The sequence below is a fragment of the Mus pahari genome, chromosome 2 (assembly GCF_900095145.1).
Source record: "Mus pahari chromosome 2, PAHARI_EIJ_v1.1, whole genome shotgun sequence".
In the NCBI taxonomy this organism is placed as follows: Eukaryota; Metazoa; Chordata; class Mammalia; order Rodentia; family Muridae; genus Mus; species Mus pahari.
The window spans coordinates 90949231-90964172 of record NC_034591.1 but is presented as its reverse complement, the minus strand read 5'-3'; the positions used below and the strand labels follow the sequence as shown (position 1 = coordinate 90964172).

Here is a 14942-nt window from a genome sequence, read left to right as displayed (position 1 = left end):
TTGCTTCTGTCTGTCCCAAAGCTGTGTAGCTTCTGCAGTCCACACTCTCACCAGTGCAGACTGGAACCTAGGTGAACCGGAGCAAAGATGGCTCCCTTACCAGCTCAGACAGTAAGAACCCTCCCGTGCAGACACCTCTCCTCTGGCAGGAAAGGTGCAGGATGTCTCTGTATGCTATTTCCTTACATTATTGTGTTCTTTGCTACTTTTCCTTCTACCTCCAACAGGAGCTGCTTGATAGATTTCATGTTACTGTCTAATATATGTGTTTATTTTGTTGTACTTTCATTATTTAATTTATATTTTAATTAGTAGAACTCGACCTATTGCCTCATTTAATCATGATTATCTTAAGTTCTGTTGTACCCAGGGTTTCTCTAATCATTTCCAATTTCCCTCTTGCTTAATATAATATTTCCATACATTCCTTTATTTTTAGAGTTTCTGTTTGTTTGTTTGTTTGTCTGTCTGTCTATAAGTGCTTTGCTGTTAGATTTTATTTTGTTATCTTTTCAATTCTTTGCTTTCTAACTAGTTTGAGTAGGGAAGAGGTTAATGTTTTCACAGTTGGATCTTAAAAACCTGGCAGTGAGGTTAAAAGAAGTTGACTTCTTTTAGCTAGCAATGTGCATTTATTTAATTTCGGAGTCAAAACTGCCTAGATTAAAACATCTTTTAAATTCATCTCTCCAGGTTCTTTTGAGACCTATATTAACCCACAGATCTGGGAAGGATACCCTAAGCAGAGACACGAAGAGGAGAAGGACCACTTTGGGGGCCTAGACTTTAGCTCTTTCCATAAGCTAATTCTTGTTAAATGCTGTAAAGAAGAAAAGGTGGGTAGTCCTTTTAATTAAAGCACAGCGTCATGACATTTACACCAAAGATCGTCAGCTACTTCTGAGTCGTGGTTCTAACAAGAGTCAAGTTTAGGAAGCAGCGTTAAAAATAAGCATGATGTTTTTAGCAGAATGTGTTTTCCCTCCAGGATAAGGAAAAAACCACCTGGGAACCTGGTCACCTCCTGTCAGCTGTACACTATTAGAGAAGTGTTGCCATTTCTCACGTGGTACCGGGGTGTGTTGAGAGATTTTGTCAGGGAAAAGGAAGCATTTAATGGGGGGAGAGGGGAACCAGTCTCCAGACCTATTTGCAAACTACTGAAGTAGTCTGTGGGAGCAACCATAGATGCTGGATTTAAGACAGAAGTATCCGATTGTCAAGAATTGTCAAGAGGGCAGGGATGTGACCACGGAACTGCTGTGACTCCCAGGTTCTGCCTGGGTGCCAGTGGTGATAGCAGTACCAAAAACTAAGCCAGTGTGAAAGGATGCATGTGTCAGAGAGAGAGATGTCTGTGAGCTGTCAGTGCCTACCAGTTTTCAGAGTGGACGGCAGTCTAGAAGCAGCAGAAAGAAGTGTGTGTTAGAATACAGATGAAGGCCGGGAGTGGTGGCGCACGCCTTTAATCCCAGCACTCAGGAGGCAGAGGCAGGTGAATCTCTGAGTTCGAGGCCAGCCTGGTCTACAGAGTGAGTTCCAGGACAGCCAGGACTGCACAGAGAAACCCTGTCTCGGAAAAAAAAAAAAAAAAAAAAGAATACAGATGAAGGAGTCATCACTGTTCAGTTGGAAAGTAAAGCCACAGATGTCATTGCAACTCTGGGAGAGTAACTCTCAGTCCCATGAGAGGTCACTGGGCAAAGGATGGCGATCTCTTCTGGGTCCCATCTTTAGGAAAGGATGCTTAGTCACAGAAGCTGAAAGAAGACTGGGAAGGCTAGGTAGTGATAGCTCACGCCTTTAATCGCAGCACTGGGAGGCAGAGGCAGGCAAATCTCTGGGCTTCAAGGCCAGCCTGGTCTAGAGCATGAGTTTTAGGATATCCAGGGCTACACAGACACCCTGTCTCAGAAAAACAAAACCACAAACAAAACAAAGCATGCTGGGAGAAACGGTCTGGAAAACAATGAGGCTGGCAGTTTCGCTAGGGCAGGGTAACAATGGATGCAGATGCTCGCTATAGCAGGGTAGCGATCAATGTGGATGATTCATTTTCACATGTGGATGGTTCGTTTTGACACGTGCAGCTATGATGCCAGTTTTCCTGATAATAAAGGACGAACATCACCTGCTAAGAACTTGCACAGTGAGTTTCAGGAGGCGCTAAAGGGAAGTGGAAGCTGTCCTTTAGAGGGGAGATGGAGGTGGGAGAAGGACTCGTGGGAAGAGTTAACTGGAATTCACCAGAAATGATCAGAGCACTCCTACTAATGTGGTGTTGCCCTGTCTCTTTAGGAAAATGGGTTTGGGGTTGGGGTCGATGGCTGCATTGAAAGCAGCACAGCCACCGTGATGTTCAAAGTGTGGCTACGAGTTTCCTGGGGGAGAGGATGATGTGTGAGAAGAGCTTATAGCCACAAACGGGGATTTCACTGTGAACTCTCTGAGATGCAATGAGATGCCCTGGAGTTCCTTTTATATTTTGAGCAGATAAATCAAGCAGCAGACCAGGCCAAGGTGTTCCACATGGGAGAGGTTTATTATGCGGGAATGGGGTGAGCAGTGAAGTGGGTAGAAGGGTAGAGAAGAGGAGAGAGAGAGAAAGGGGGTAGAGAAGAAAGAAGAGAAAGAGAAGAGAAGAGAAGAGAAGAGAAGAGAGTGAGGAGGGGGTGGCTTCCTAATTTATACAGAAAATGACATCACACCAGTGAGGGCAGGAACTGAGCCAAGTGGATTGTGGGATTGAAGGTTGTTGTCCTGGCAACGCAGGTCAAGGGTCACATGGTTAGGCCGGGGCTTGGAGTATCCTGGTGCTAACAGTTACAGGACAAGGAACTCTAGCAAGGAGCATGAATGAGCTCTGAGCTTGTCCTGTGCCATCACCTTGGATGGGGGTAGAGGTAATGGCTCAGGCATGGCTGGAAAATCATTAAGCCTTTGGAAAGGAAGGCTCTGAAACATGACAACTCTTCAAGGAGACTGGGAGAGTGGCCACATGAGGGTGACTGGAGAGCAGGAGTCCCAGAGAACGTCAGGCTTTGTGGTTGGGCCACTGTAGTTAGAACATTCAGAGTGTGAGAAATGTCGCAAGAGATGCATACAGTCTGCTTTCTGAAGCCGCGTGTTAGTTTCTCAGAGGGTAGGGGGAAGGTTTAGTTTTGTTTTGCTTTTTTTAAAAAAAAAAAAGTAGATTTCTTCCATGTATATTAGTGTTTTGCCTGCATGTACTATGTGTAACATCTTCATGCCTGGTACCTGCCAAGGTCAGAAGAGGTCACTGGATCCTCTGAGACCAGAGTTGCTAGCCACCCAGTAGGTGCTAAGAGCTGATCCCAGGTCACTGCAGGAGCAGCAGTGCTTTTAATCCCTGAGTAGTTTCTGGAAGTTCCCTGACCTCCCCCACCCCCCAAAAAAGGAGTTTTTAACAGGAATACACATATGAAAGAAATCAACTAATCTTTATGTATATATTTCATTTAGACTTTAAATTAAACCTATTGCTATTTAAACATGTACACACACACGTATAATTAAATCGAAGAAAGGCAAACACTGGTTATATGTTTGAAATTAATGAATTATAATTAGGTACTGTGTGATTATATTGTTAAAAAGACTCTGTCATACAGAAACGTACAAATTACTTAAAACGCTGTGATTCACGAGGCCTTGAAATAACCCTGGGGACTGAGGGCGTGGGCAGAGGCTTCATGAAGCAAGATCCGGTCTTGTCCTAATTAACACAGGAATGGAGTGGGATAAGCCTTTGAATCTTTCGCTTTTATGTCTAAAGAAAAAGGCATTCACTGTGATTCCTAGTCTTACCCTTGCACATAACCAGGTTCTCTAAATACCATGAAACGGAGCTGGTAGATGGCTCAAAAGTTCAGGGAACACACTCCTCTTGCAGATGAAATGAATTCAGTTCCCAACAATCACATTAAGCAGCTCACAACTGCCTCTGATCCCAGCTCCAGGAGGTCTGGTTCCCTCTTCTGAACTCTACGGGCATCACACTCACAAACGCATAACCACACATATACACAAAATTCAAAGTAAAAGTAAATTGTTTTAAAAATATGATAAAAGCTACAAACAGTAGGCATCCCTGCCAACACAGAGAAGACTTATTGAAAATTCTTTCCCGAACATTCCACCAAACATCATCTAAGGCTCATGCTACCAAATAAAATTTGCTTCCCCAGTTAACATGAAGAGTCTAAAATCAGATTGTGTTTTTAAAATGAGAATAAGCCAATTACTCCAGAGAATTCAAAAACCCAAATCATCCAAGACCACGGACAAGATCACACTGAAAAGCAGGTTCAAAAATGACAATATGCTAGACATCTCCCCTGCCAACTAGATACCCTCATCAAATCATTCAGGAACATTGCCCCTGTCTTTGCTCCAGAGAATAACTTGCTAAGCAAATGAGATTTGGGGCAGACATGGTGACACATGGTGACACTTTGGAGGTAGAGGCAAGGGGATCTCTATGACCTCTATGAGGTCAGTCTGATCTACATGGTGAGTTCCAGACTAGCTAGGACCATACAGTATGATCCTGTCTCAAATAAATACATCGATGAACTAGGTGGAAAGGAAAAAATAATGAAGTTTGTAATAAAGAATGCCAATTAAGTTTCCAAACTGAAGATCTAGGCTCCTCTGCCTTATAGAAGTCTTAGAGCAGATAAGACCAGGGACAAGGACTCCGGGACAAGAGTGTAAGGTGCCCACCCAACCCGCCATTCCCAGCTGTTATGAAACAGAGCCATTGATGTCTAGTGGTCCTACCCACTGGATTCTAATGCTTCTTCAGGAGAAGGGAGACATTCCAGCACAGGTGCTCTCCTTGGGGACGACAGCCATGCACACAAGTTCAGCCTCCTTCAGAAGTAGCATGCTTAGACTCAAAGATGAAATTCCATTCTTTAAAAAAAAATCTTAGTGGGTCAGTGAGATGGCTCTGTGTAAAAACACTTGCTATGCAAACCCAAAGATTTAAGTTCAGTGCCCTGGTCCCAGGGTGAGGAGAGAGACTCCATCCTCTAAAGTTGTCTTCTGACCTTCATACATGCAGGCCTATATATGCACTCTATGCACACCCACAAACACACTCACTCACACATACTTACACACACATACTCTCTCTCACACACACACTCATACCCATACACACACACTCTCTCACACACTCACACACACACTCATACTCTCACAAACACTAACACTCACACATACTCATACACAAATTCACACACTCACACTTACACACACTCACACACACCTGAGTATGATTGCCAGCACCCAGTTCAGGCAGTTAACAGCTGGTCACTTGCATGCACATGACATACTCAGCAGGGGATCTAGTGCTCGCTTCTGTCCTACAAAGATACGTGCACTCCCATGCACATTCCCACGTGCAGACATACATATAATTTAAAAATAAATTTGTAAACAAATTATTTCTTAAAATACCAAAGTACAGAGCACCTCCCTCTTAAGAGAGAGAAAACTGGGACAGGCACATAAAGCACCCTCAACCCAGAGTACTACTTTTAACATTTTCTCCTCTCTCCAACTTTCAGGTGGTTTTTGCTCTTACAGACTTTGTGATAGAGAATCTTGGCAAACAGTTTATTGAGACGCCTCCAGTGGACCTGGCCACTCTGTACCAGGACATGTCAAACAGCACGCCCCTGGTGTTTATCTTGAGCACAGGCTCTGATCCCATGGGCGCCTTTCAAAGGTTTGCCAGGGAGAGCGGGTATGCAGAACGGTAAGATCACAACGCAAGGTTATAGTTATGCATGCTTTTATATGCATGTGTGTATCCATAGATGTAATATGTATGTGTGTATTATGTGTATATATGATGTGGTTATCAGCCTTGTTAACACTTACACTAAAGTGCTCCTGGGGTCCTCCCCTGCGGAACAGAGCTTTTCCATTCAAGTAATCTTTACTCAGTAAATAAACTGGGTTAGTCCTCAGCCATGCCTATTGTTAAAGAAGTGTAAGAGCAGATGTAAATTTCATCTGAGCCAAAGAGAGATTGATTGCCTAAAATTAAAATACAATCTAGTGAAAATCTATTAGGACCTATTTAAAACATGAATAACAATCATATAATCATACAAAGAGTGAACCTTGCTCCTTATGTTCGTTCGAATACATTTAAGAACAGAATTCTTTATGTTCTTATAATTTCATCTTTCTCAAGATGACCTCCAGCTCAATGGGATCCAAATAAAGTTGTTGGTGTGGCCTAGTGCCCGAACTGAGAGTTACAGAGAGATGATGGATGCATCTCTTTAATTAGGCTTCGTGATTTATATTCATTCAGCTTCTGCAAAGAAGCAGAATCATAGGCTGCTGCTGCTGCTGCTGCTGCTGCTGCTGTGTGTGTGTGTGTGTGTGTGTGTGTGTATTTATGTATAGAAGTTTATTATAAGGAATTGAATCAGTTCTGAGACTGAAGGCAAATTTTTATTTTCCAACCCACTTTTTAAGCCACTTCAATTACATGCAAGTGTTTTGGGCAAGCATTACAATAAGGATCTAACAAAGCAGCAAGTGAAGTCCTGAAATTACTCCCATGACAGTTGTTAAAAAGGGCTCGTCATAATGACCAAAATACTTGAGCCCACTTCCTCGTCCAAGCCCAAGATCTTGTCTGAAGCCTTGTTCCACCTAAGACTAAGATTCTTGCCTTACCCTACTTCTCTATTTCAGCTTGAAGTTAGATTCTTGCCGAAACTTACTTCCTTATTATGCCCTAATATCAGATTCCTATCTGAGCTTACTTTCTTGTCATGGCTAATGTCAGACTCCTGTCTGAAGCCCACTTCTTTGTCCTATGCCAATGTCAGACTCCTGCCAAGCAGAACCCCAAAAGGCTTTCCACAAATTACAAAGTCTGAGAGGTCCCAAGTTCTTCAGTCAGCACCCTAGAGGCGCTGAAGGGCTGATGATGTATATATAGCTCCAGTCCAAGTCTGAGAGGCAGAGGTCTCTCGAGCAGGTGATAGACAGTATGAGCTCCAGCTAAGTCAACAGACTTGAGACCCAAGAAAAGCCATTGCTTCAGTCTAGAACTCCATGCCCCAGTCTGACAGGCAGGCAAGCTGAGTTTTCTTTATCCCTGAGAAGCATGCAGACAAACAAAGCCCACGTGCAAATGGAGCAATTTGTTGCCAGTCCAGACACTGAGTGAAACCTCTGCTTCAGATGACCACTAAACCAAGCAACCAGAGTGACCGTGCGTACACACTGCAAAGAACACAGACATTAGCTGAGCAGGGATGGCGCACGCCTTTAATCCCAGCACTCGGGAGGCAGAGGCAGGCCGGTCTCTGAGTTTGAGGCCCGTCTGGTCTACAGAGAGAGTTCCAGGACAGCCAGGGCTACACAGAGAAACCCTGTCTCAGAAAAAGAAAAACAGAATGCAGGCGTTATAAAAGTCATTAAGTAAAAATAGCAACCACACAAGTAGCAGCAGTAAACATCAGGAGGGGACAACCTACTTTCCATAGTTGCCGCATTGTATGCGCAAATTAATTACAACTCATCCAAAGAAACAAGAAAGATGGGAGAGTATGGTTCATTCACAAGGGAAATCATTAATTAGGAACTTACTTTGAAGAATGCAAGCTATTGAACTTAACATTGTAAAACTTTTAAAATATGTCTTAAATGACTCACAGTAACTGGACAGATTCATCAGATTTGTGTTATGGTCAGATCCGTGTAACTGAAAACTCCACCAAAGTCCTTTCTATGAGCAATTTTGAAATATACAATTAGCTATTGTCAATCAGAAATCATAATCTTCCTGTCTACCCGTGCCTGTTGGCTGTCCTTTATGTCTTTAAAATCATCTTTTTATTTTCCACATATAGGTAAGAATGTTCAGTATTAGAACATCAAAACCTTGGACCGTTTTAATTATACTCATAACAGCTAAAGGAAAGCAGAGAGGAGGGACTGAAGGAAAACACAAAAAGATGTCTCTCCCAAATGAGGATATAAACACACGGGGTTTACATGCAGGGACCAGGTAAAAATTATAGTGAGACACAACTATTGAAATGAAGAGTTCACTGAAGGGGTGCAGCACACATGTGAGGAGACAGGGGAAAGACCCAGGGGATATGAATACAAGTCAACTGAGATTGTTCAGAGCAGAAAGAAGAAAGAACAAAGGAAAACTAGTGGCAGCCTGGGAGATGTAACTGTGAAAGTCCCAGGGGAAGAGGCAGAAAAGCACAGAAGAGATGGCTGGGCGTGGTGGCGCACGCCTTTAATCCCAGCACTAGGGAGGCAGAGGCAGGNGGTGGATTTCTGAGTTCGAGGCCAGCCTGGTCTACAGAGTGAGTTCCAGGACAGCCAGGGCTATACAGAGAAACCCTGTCTCAAAAAAAAACAAAAAAAAAAGAGAGAGAGAGAGAGAGAGAGAGATATGGCTGAAGACGTGTTCCCTTGGCACTGACACCCTGGTAGTAAAGCCTGGGCACTCTGACTAGATGAAGTGAATGACCAGCTTCCTGTACTTTCAGTTTATGAATAGCAGACTGTGGGTCGGCCTGGTCTCCATAATCACATGAGCCAATACCAAGTATATTTTATATATGAATATATACATACATCTGCGTGTATTGTGAGAATGTGTCTGCACACATTTTTAAGTAATAACATATGAGTGCATGTGTGTGTGTGTCTATGTGTGTACATGTGTTCATGTCTGTGTGAGTGTGTGTGTGTGTATGTGTGTCTGTCTATGTGTGTCTATGTGTATACATGTGTTCATGTCTGTGTGTGTGTGTGTGTGTGTGTGTGTGTGTGTGTGTGCATATGTTCTATTGGTTCTATTTTGCTGAAGAACTCAACAGAGGGTGTGAGGTGTCTCTGGAGGTGTGAAAACACTTCTGGAATGAGCAGTCACTCACTAGACAGCCAACATTGTGGATGTGCCACAAGACTTTGAACTCCCCACTTTACAATGGTTACAAGGAATGAATAAGTATTACAGAAGCAAAACAAAGTAAGATGATCTGTTTTCACACATGTCAAGACAGGCTATAACATGTTAAAGTCATTTAGGCTTTATGGTCCTTATCAAACTAGATAAACAGATAGATAAAAGAGAATGCAAAAATCAGAATTGCACCGACCTATGGACATATTTTATGATGAAAGTAATGCTTTAGAACAATAAAAAAAATCATTTTGATAGGTAGTCCTTGGACAGTGGGCTGGCCATACACATAAAATGAACTTCGACCCAAACCTCATCTTGTGCCCATAAATTGATCCTAGTAGCTGGTAGATAAAACATAGTAGACAACATGATAAAATAGAGTATTAATATAGGTAACATCATTTGATGTGGAAATATTTCTTAAATGAAATATCAAAAAGAGAGATAATTTAAAAGATTGACAAGCTAAGTCTCATTCTGTAATCCTACCACTCAGGAGGTGAAGGAAGAGAATTTCAAATTAGTGGCCCACCTGAACTATGCAGTGAGTCTAAAACTCACTGAGCAAAGACATTTCCAGGCAGGCTTGATGAGCTAAATTCAGTCCCTGAGTCCTGCTTGGTAGAGAGGATCGACTTCTGTAATTGTTCCCCGACTTCCATATATACACCACGGAACCTAAGCACCTGTGCACATACATATGGCACACAAACACTGCCTGTGTACAGAGAATATAAATAAATGTAATTTTAAAATTAATTAAGCTATTTATATTGCAAGAAAGTCTTCCGCTGTTGTTGTTCCATCCAGAGTGCAGTCAATTTCTCTGGGACAAGGGCAGGGCCCCATTGCTGAGAAGATGATCAAGGACGCAATGAAAACCGGAAACTGGGTATTTCTGCAGAACTGCCATCTTGCCGTCTCTTGGATGCTGGCAATGGAAGAGCTGATCAAAACCTTCACGGATCCAAGTAAGTTGTGCACATAGCTTCCAAGGAGTGGCGCCATCCACACACAGCCTTTCTCGTCCAGTCTCAGGGCAAGTCACCATTATAGACCTCATGCTTTCTCCTCTTAAAAAGAAAAATTTGAATAATAGGGAGATTAGGTAAAGACCCAAAGTCAGGATTCAGAAATAGGCCTTTGGACTCCCAGAAAGGGGATGGTCCACTGAATCGTTTGCTTCACATAGTGTCCTGTGGGAAGCCACCTGAACTTGAAATGTGTCCTACGGCTGTGATAAAAAGAAATAGAGAGCCAGGCGTGGTGGCACACGCCTTTAATCCCAGCACTTGGGAGGCAGAGGCAGGAGGATTTCTGAGTTCGTGGCCAGCCTGGTCTACAAAGTAAGTTCCAGGACAGCCAAGGCTACACAGAGAAACCTTGTCTCAAAAAAGCCTAAATAAATAAATAAATAAATAAATAATAGAGAAACAGTCTTGCATCAAGGAAAGACGTTAAATCTCACCCTATAACATAAAAGTGCAGACAGGGCTCAGCGTTGTGTCCTCTTGCTGGAATCCCTGCACTTGAGAAGGAAAGGCAGCAAGGCCAGAAATGCAAAGTCATCGTTGACTTCATGGAAAGTAGCCAAAGTAGCTCAAGGCTAGCCTGGGCTACAAGACATCCTGCCTATGTGACCTGGTATGGTGGTACACACCTTTGATCTCAGTACTCAGGAGGCAAGTGGATCTCTGTGAGTTAAAAGCAAGCCAGGTCTACATAGTAGCCAGGTCTCAAACAAACAAACAAACCACAGAACCAGGAGGCCCTGGGGAGAATATCAAATGGCCTAGGGTATCCAGGACCCTTTCTCTGGGTCTTTGCCAACTATAGCAAGCTTTGAGAGAAGAGAAGAGCCAGGCGTAGTGGCGCACGCCTTTAATCCCAGCACTCAGGAAGCAGAGGCAGGCAGATTTCTGAGTTCGAGGCCAGCCTGGTCTACAAAGTGAGTTCCAGGACAGCCAGAGCTACACAGAGAAACCCTGTCTCAAAAAAAAAAAAAAAAAAAGAGAGAGAGAGAAGAGAAGAGCTATATGACTCTTGTCTCATTCCCCCACTGCTGCCTATGGAGGGGACAAGTTGCTTCCTACAGGGTACCCAGCTGCCCTGTTCACGAAGTCACCATCCCTGAAAGGCCCCTCATCCCCAACACCATCCCTACACATTTAAATGGAAGGAGTGAGAGGGAAGGGACTTCACCTCCAATGACAATGACGAGGTCTTCACTACAGGCCAGGGACCAGCATCACAGAAGCAGTTCCTGCCGGTAGGGCTCCTTCAGCTTCTTGCCAACACTGCTTTAGCAGACTGATAGGAGGTAGGCATGAAGTCCCACTCCTAGCTGAGGAGCTGAGCAATTGATAGCTGCTGGGGCGAGGAGAGTTGGTCTTCACTGAGCATAGCCCCTGCTAAGTTAGCCATGCTTTACTGGAAGGCCACACATCCACGAGTATTTGGGCAGCATAAGTGGACTTAATAGGTGTTTGTTTGTTTGTTTGTTTAAGTATTCAGGACAAGTGTTACAGGATATTTGATTACACTGTGAGCCCTGATATTGTATCATTTACTAGAAAAACCTGTTTTTAGTTGTGTGGCTCAGCCTTCACGCACACCTTTAATTTAAGAGCTTTCTGCCTTGAATATTGTAAACAGGGTTAAATAAAGTCAACCATAGGTTAAGAGACCAAGCAAGCAACCAGTTGACAGGAAGTGAACATAGGATTGAGAAAAAAAAAAAAGAGAGTAAGAGGGGGTCAGGCCGATGGATAGAGAGATGCACGGGGAGTAGAAGTCTGATGGAGATGTCTGAAGCACAGTGAGAGGACACTGCTAAGGAGGAAGGGCCTCTGGGTGCTTCTCTCTGCCTCTCTGAGCTGGCAGGCTTTCCCCCCAGCATCTGGCTCCTGACTCTTCATTGGTAAAATTGAAAGGTTGAGATTTTGTTAAACAAACAAACAAACAAAGACAGGGGAGCAGCTGTGGCGCACACTTTTAACCCCAGTACTCTAGAGGCAGAGGCAGGAGGATCCCTTACCAGCCTGGTCTACAGAGTGAGTTCTAGGACAATCAGGGCTATACAGAGAAACCCTGCCTCAAAACAAGAGCAACAACAAACAAACAAAAAATAATAATAAGACTCAAGGAGTTCTGGGAGGAGTTTGGGGAGGGGCTAAAAATGATCAAAACGCATATAAAATTCTCAAAGAACGCATATAAAATTCTCATATCATATATATGATATGTCTTTATTGCTATGTCTAGTTTATTGCAATGTGCCAGCTTCCAGACTGCCCAGCCCAGCTGACCACTCACACCTTTATCCTCAAACACTTTATGATATACTGGAAATTTATAAACTGAGTCTTTCAATAGCTGTTATAGTATTGTTTTCCTTCCCTAGAATAACTACTTCTTGTCACACACACACACACACACACACACACACACACACACACACTACTCCTACAAGCTATAATTTTCCTTCCCTCTGTTTTGCTTTGTTTTAAACAGATCAGGCAATCAAGGACACTTTCCGGCTTTTTCTAAGCTCCATGCCTTGTTCCACATTTCCTGTGACAGTCCTTCAGAATTCTGTCAAGGTAATGTATGAGAATAACTAGACTATGAGCGAGTTCATCTCTGAATATCCACCCAGGGGCTCCAGGCATCACAGACTTTGCAGAGAGCCATGTAGGGGACTACGTGGCCAGGGAGGGATGGTGGAAGACAGGAACAGTTCTTTCAAACGAGAGCAGGAAGGGAAGCGATATCCCAAGACAGCTCTCCTTTTTGCATATCCTGGCCTATTGGCCATTCAACAATTCTGGCTCTTCCACTCGGCAAGAAAACACTACAGCATGGAGTAGTGAGAATGGGCCCTCCTGGAGCTAAGGGACTGTTTTAGACAGGAAGGCCTCCACTACTGAGTTTCAGGAAGAGGGAAATCTCTGCATATGGAAAGCCAGAGACGCCTCTTTCCTATCTTCCCTCACATCATGGGAGATCGTGGAGCACAGTATACAGGACAGTGACCACAAAATCCAATGGACCCTTACTAAGCTTTCTGGCTTATATTTTATGGGGAAAAAGACCTCCAAATGGAAATATCTGTTGTTTTGTGATGGTGCTTCCACCATGATAGTTCTGAGGAACCTACTAGGCTCTGTTCTCCATGGAGTGTGGCTAAACAAGAGAAAAAGTAGGGACTCTAAGAAGATGTTTCAGTGAGTAATAGCACTTGGTGCACAAACACAAGGACGTGAGTTCAAATCCCCAGCACCCATATAAAAAGTCAGTTATAACATATATGCCTGTAGCCCCATGGCTAAGGAGAGCAGAGATGAGAGAAGTACTAGGGTTTGCCAGTCTCTAGCCTTAGCTGCAGGGTCAGAGACTGTCTCAAACAAATAAGATGGGGAGAAATAGGCTTTCTAACACTCTCCTGAGCACATTCAGGCCCTGAGCACACATACATGTACACATAAGCACACACACACACACACACACACCACAGAGAATGGCCCCATGGGTATTAGTTGAACATATCCAATGTCTTCAGTCTATGTGTGCTATCGAGAAATAATGCATTTCTATAAAAATCACCCTCTCTGCCATGTATGCTGTTTCTATATCCAGGTAACCAATGAGCCTCCAAAAGGCTTGCGTGCAAATATCAGGCGAGCCTTTACTGAAATGACACCTTCGTTTTTTGAAGAAAACATACTTGGAATGAAATGGAGAAAACTAATATTCGGCATTTGTTTCTTCCACGCAATTATTCAGGTACACTCTCTACTCTGCCTTTTTTAATGATATATTTATTCCTGTTCGTGTGTGTGTGTGTGTGTGTGTGTGTGTGTGTGTGTGTACCTCACATGGGTCTTCCAGAAGAGCAAGCACTCTTACACCTCTGGGCATGTCTCCAGACTCTGCGTCTGCTTTTCAACAGCAGTAAGGAAGTGTTCTATGATAGAAGTGTGTCAATAGTTAAGGTGCAAGTGAAAAAAAAAATGAAGATGGCATCCTGAATCTGGAAGGGCCCATCCTGTGTTGGAAAAGTTCATTTAGCTCAGCCACCAGCCTCCGTGCTTCCTTGCCTCGGAGGCTCACAGCTCTTGCCTCTTTCTCGGTCTACCTGGGGAATACCATCGCCCAGGTGACCACACAAGGTCCAGCTCAAGAGCTCACCTCTGCCTCACACCCCTGACCTGCTTCCCTTCCAAAATTTCTCTTTTCACCCACATATATTTTGCCAATCTTCAAGTTCACCTGATTTTTGTTGTTGTTGTTGGTTATTGTCTAGAGGCACAATCTCCACAGTCAAATTTTCCACACAGCCTGGACTTTCCTTGAATTTGCAGCCCTCTGACTTTGCCTCCCCACTGCTGAGCCAGCAGGCGCATATCGCCATACACGGTTTGGTTCATTTATTTTCATTGTGTTCGTCTACTCCTACCTGCTCCTTTGGATGAGTTTTACCACCTTTAAGAGTCTCCTCCTTACCTGTGACCAGAGCCCGAAACCCTCTGGGAGATAACTTTCAAGCCAGCATCAGTTTCCTTCCATCTGTTCCACGCATTTCTTGGTCTGTTGCAGCTTGTCCTTGAATTCTTGACTCTTTGCTTATCTCTAGGCACTGTGGATTAGACTGGCTTCCTGATTAGACTGGAGGGAAAGGGGTGGATAACGGTGGCATAAATAAACAAAACAGTTAAACCAAATGATCTGAAGAGATCAAAGACAGAACCTCTGTTACCACTACCAAAAGCAGCCAGGGTGTGAGGTAGTATAACATTTAGTAAAAGTTGGATCTACAGGAGCGATCATGGGACCAACTTCTAACCCAGGTGAAATGTTTCATCAGTTTGAAATTAAGAAATTGGGCCAGGCATGGTGCCACACGCCTTTAATCCCAGCACTCGGGAGGCAGTGGCAGGCAGATTTCTGAGTT

The 14942-nt window shown here is 43.7% G+C and overlaps 1 protein-coding gene across 1 annotated transcript in view; it reads left to right on the top strand.

The window, feature by feature from the left end:
* Nucleotides 1–14942, top strand: part of Dnah6 (dynein axonemal heavy chain 6) — a 195435-nt gene that overhangs the window by 160276 nt on the left and 20217 nt on the right. Inside the window, exons 63-67 of the mRNA XM_021190740.2 lie at nt 694–836; nt 5598–5788; nt 9800–9960; nt 12503–12591; nt 13628–13774. Coding sequence (XP_021046399.1) covers nt 694–836; nt 5598–5788; nt 9800–9960; nt 12503–12591; nt 13628–13774 — 731 coding nt within the window. The remainder of the gene's footprint in view (nt 1–693; nt 837–5597; nt 5789–9799; nt 9961–12502; nt 12592–13627; nt 13775–14942) is intronic.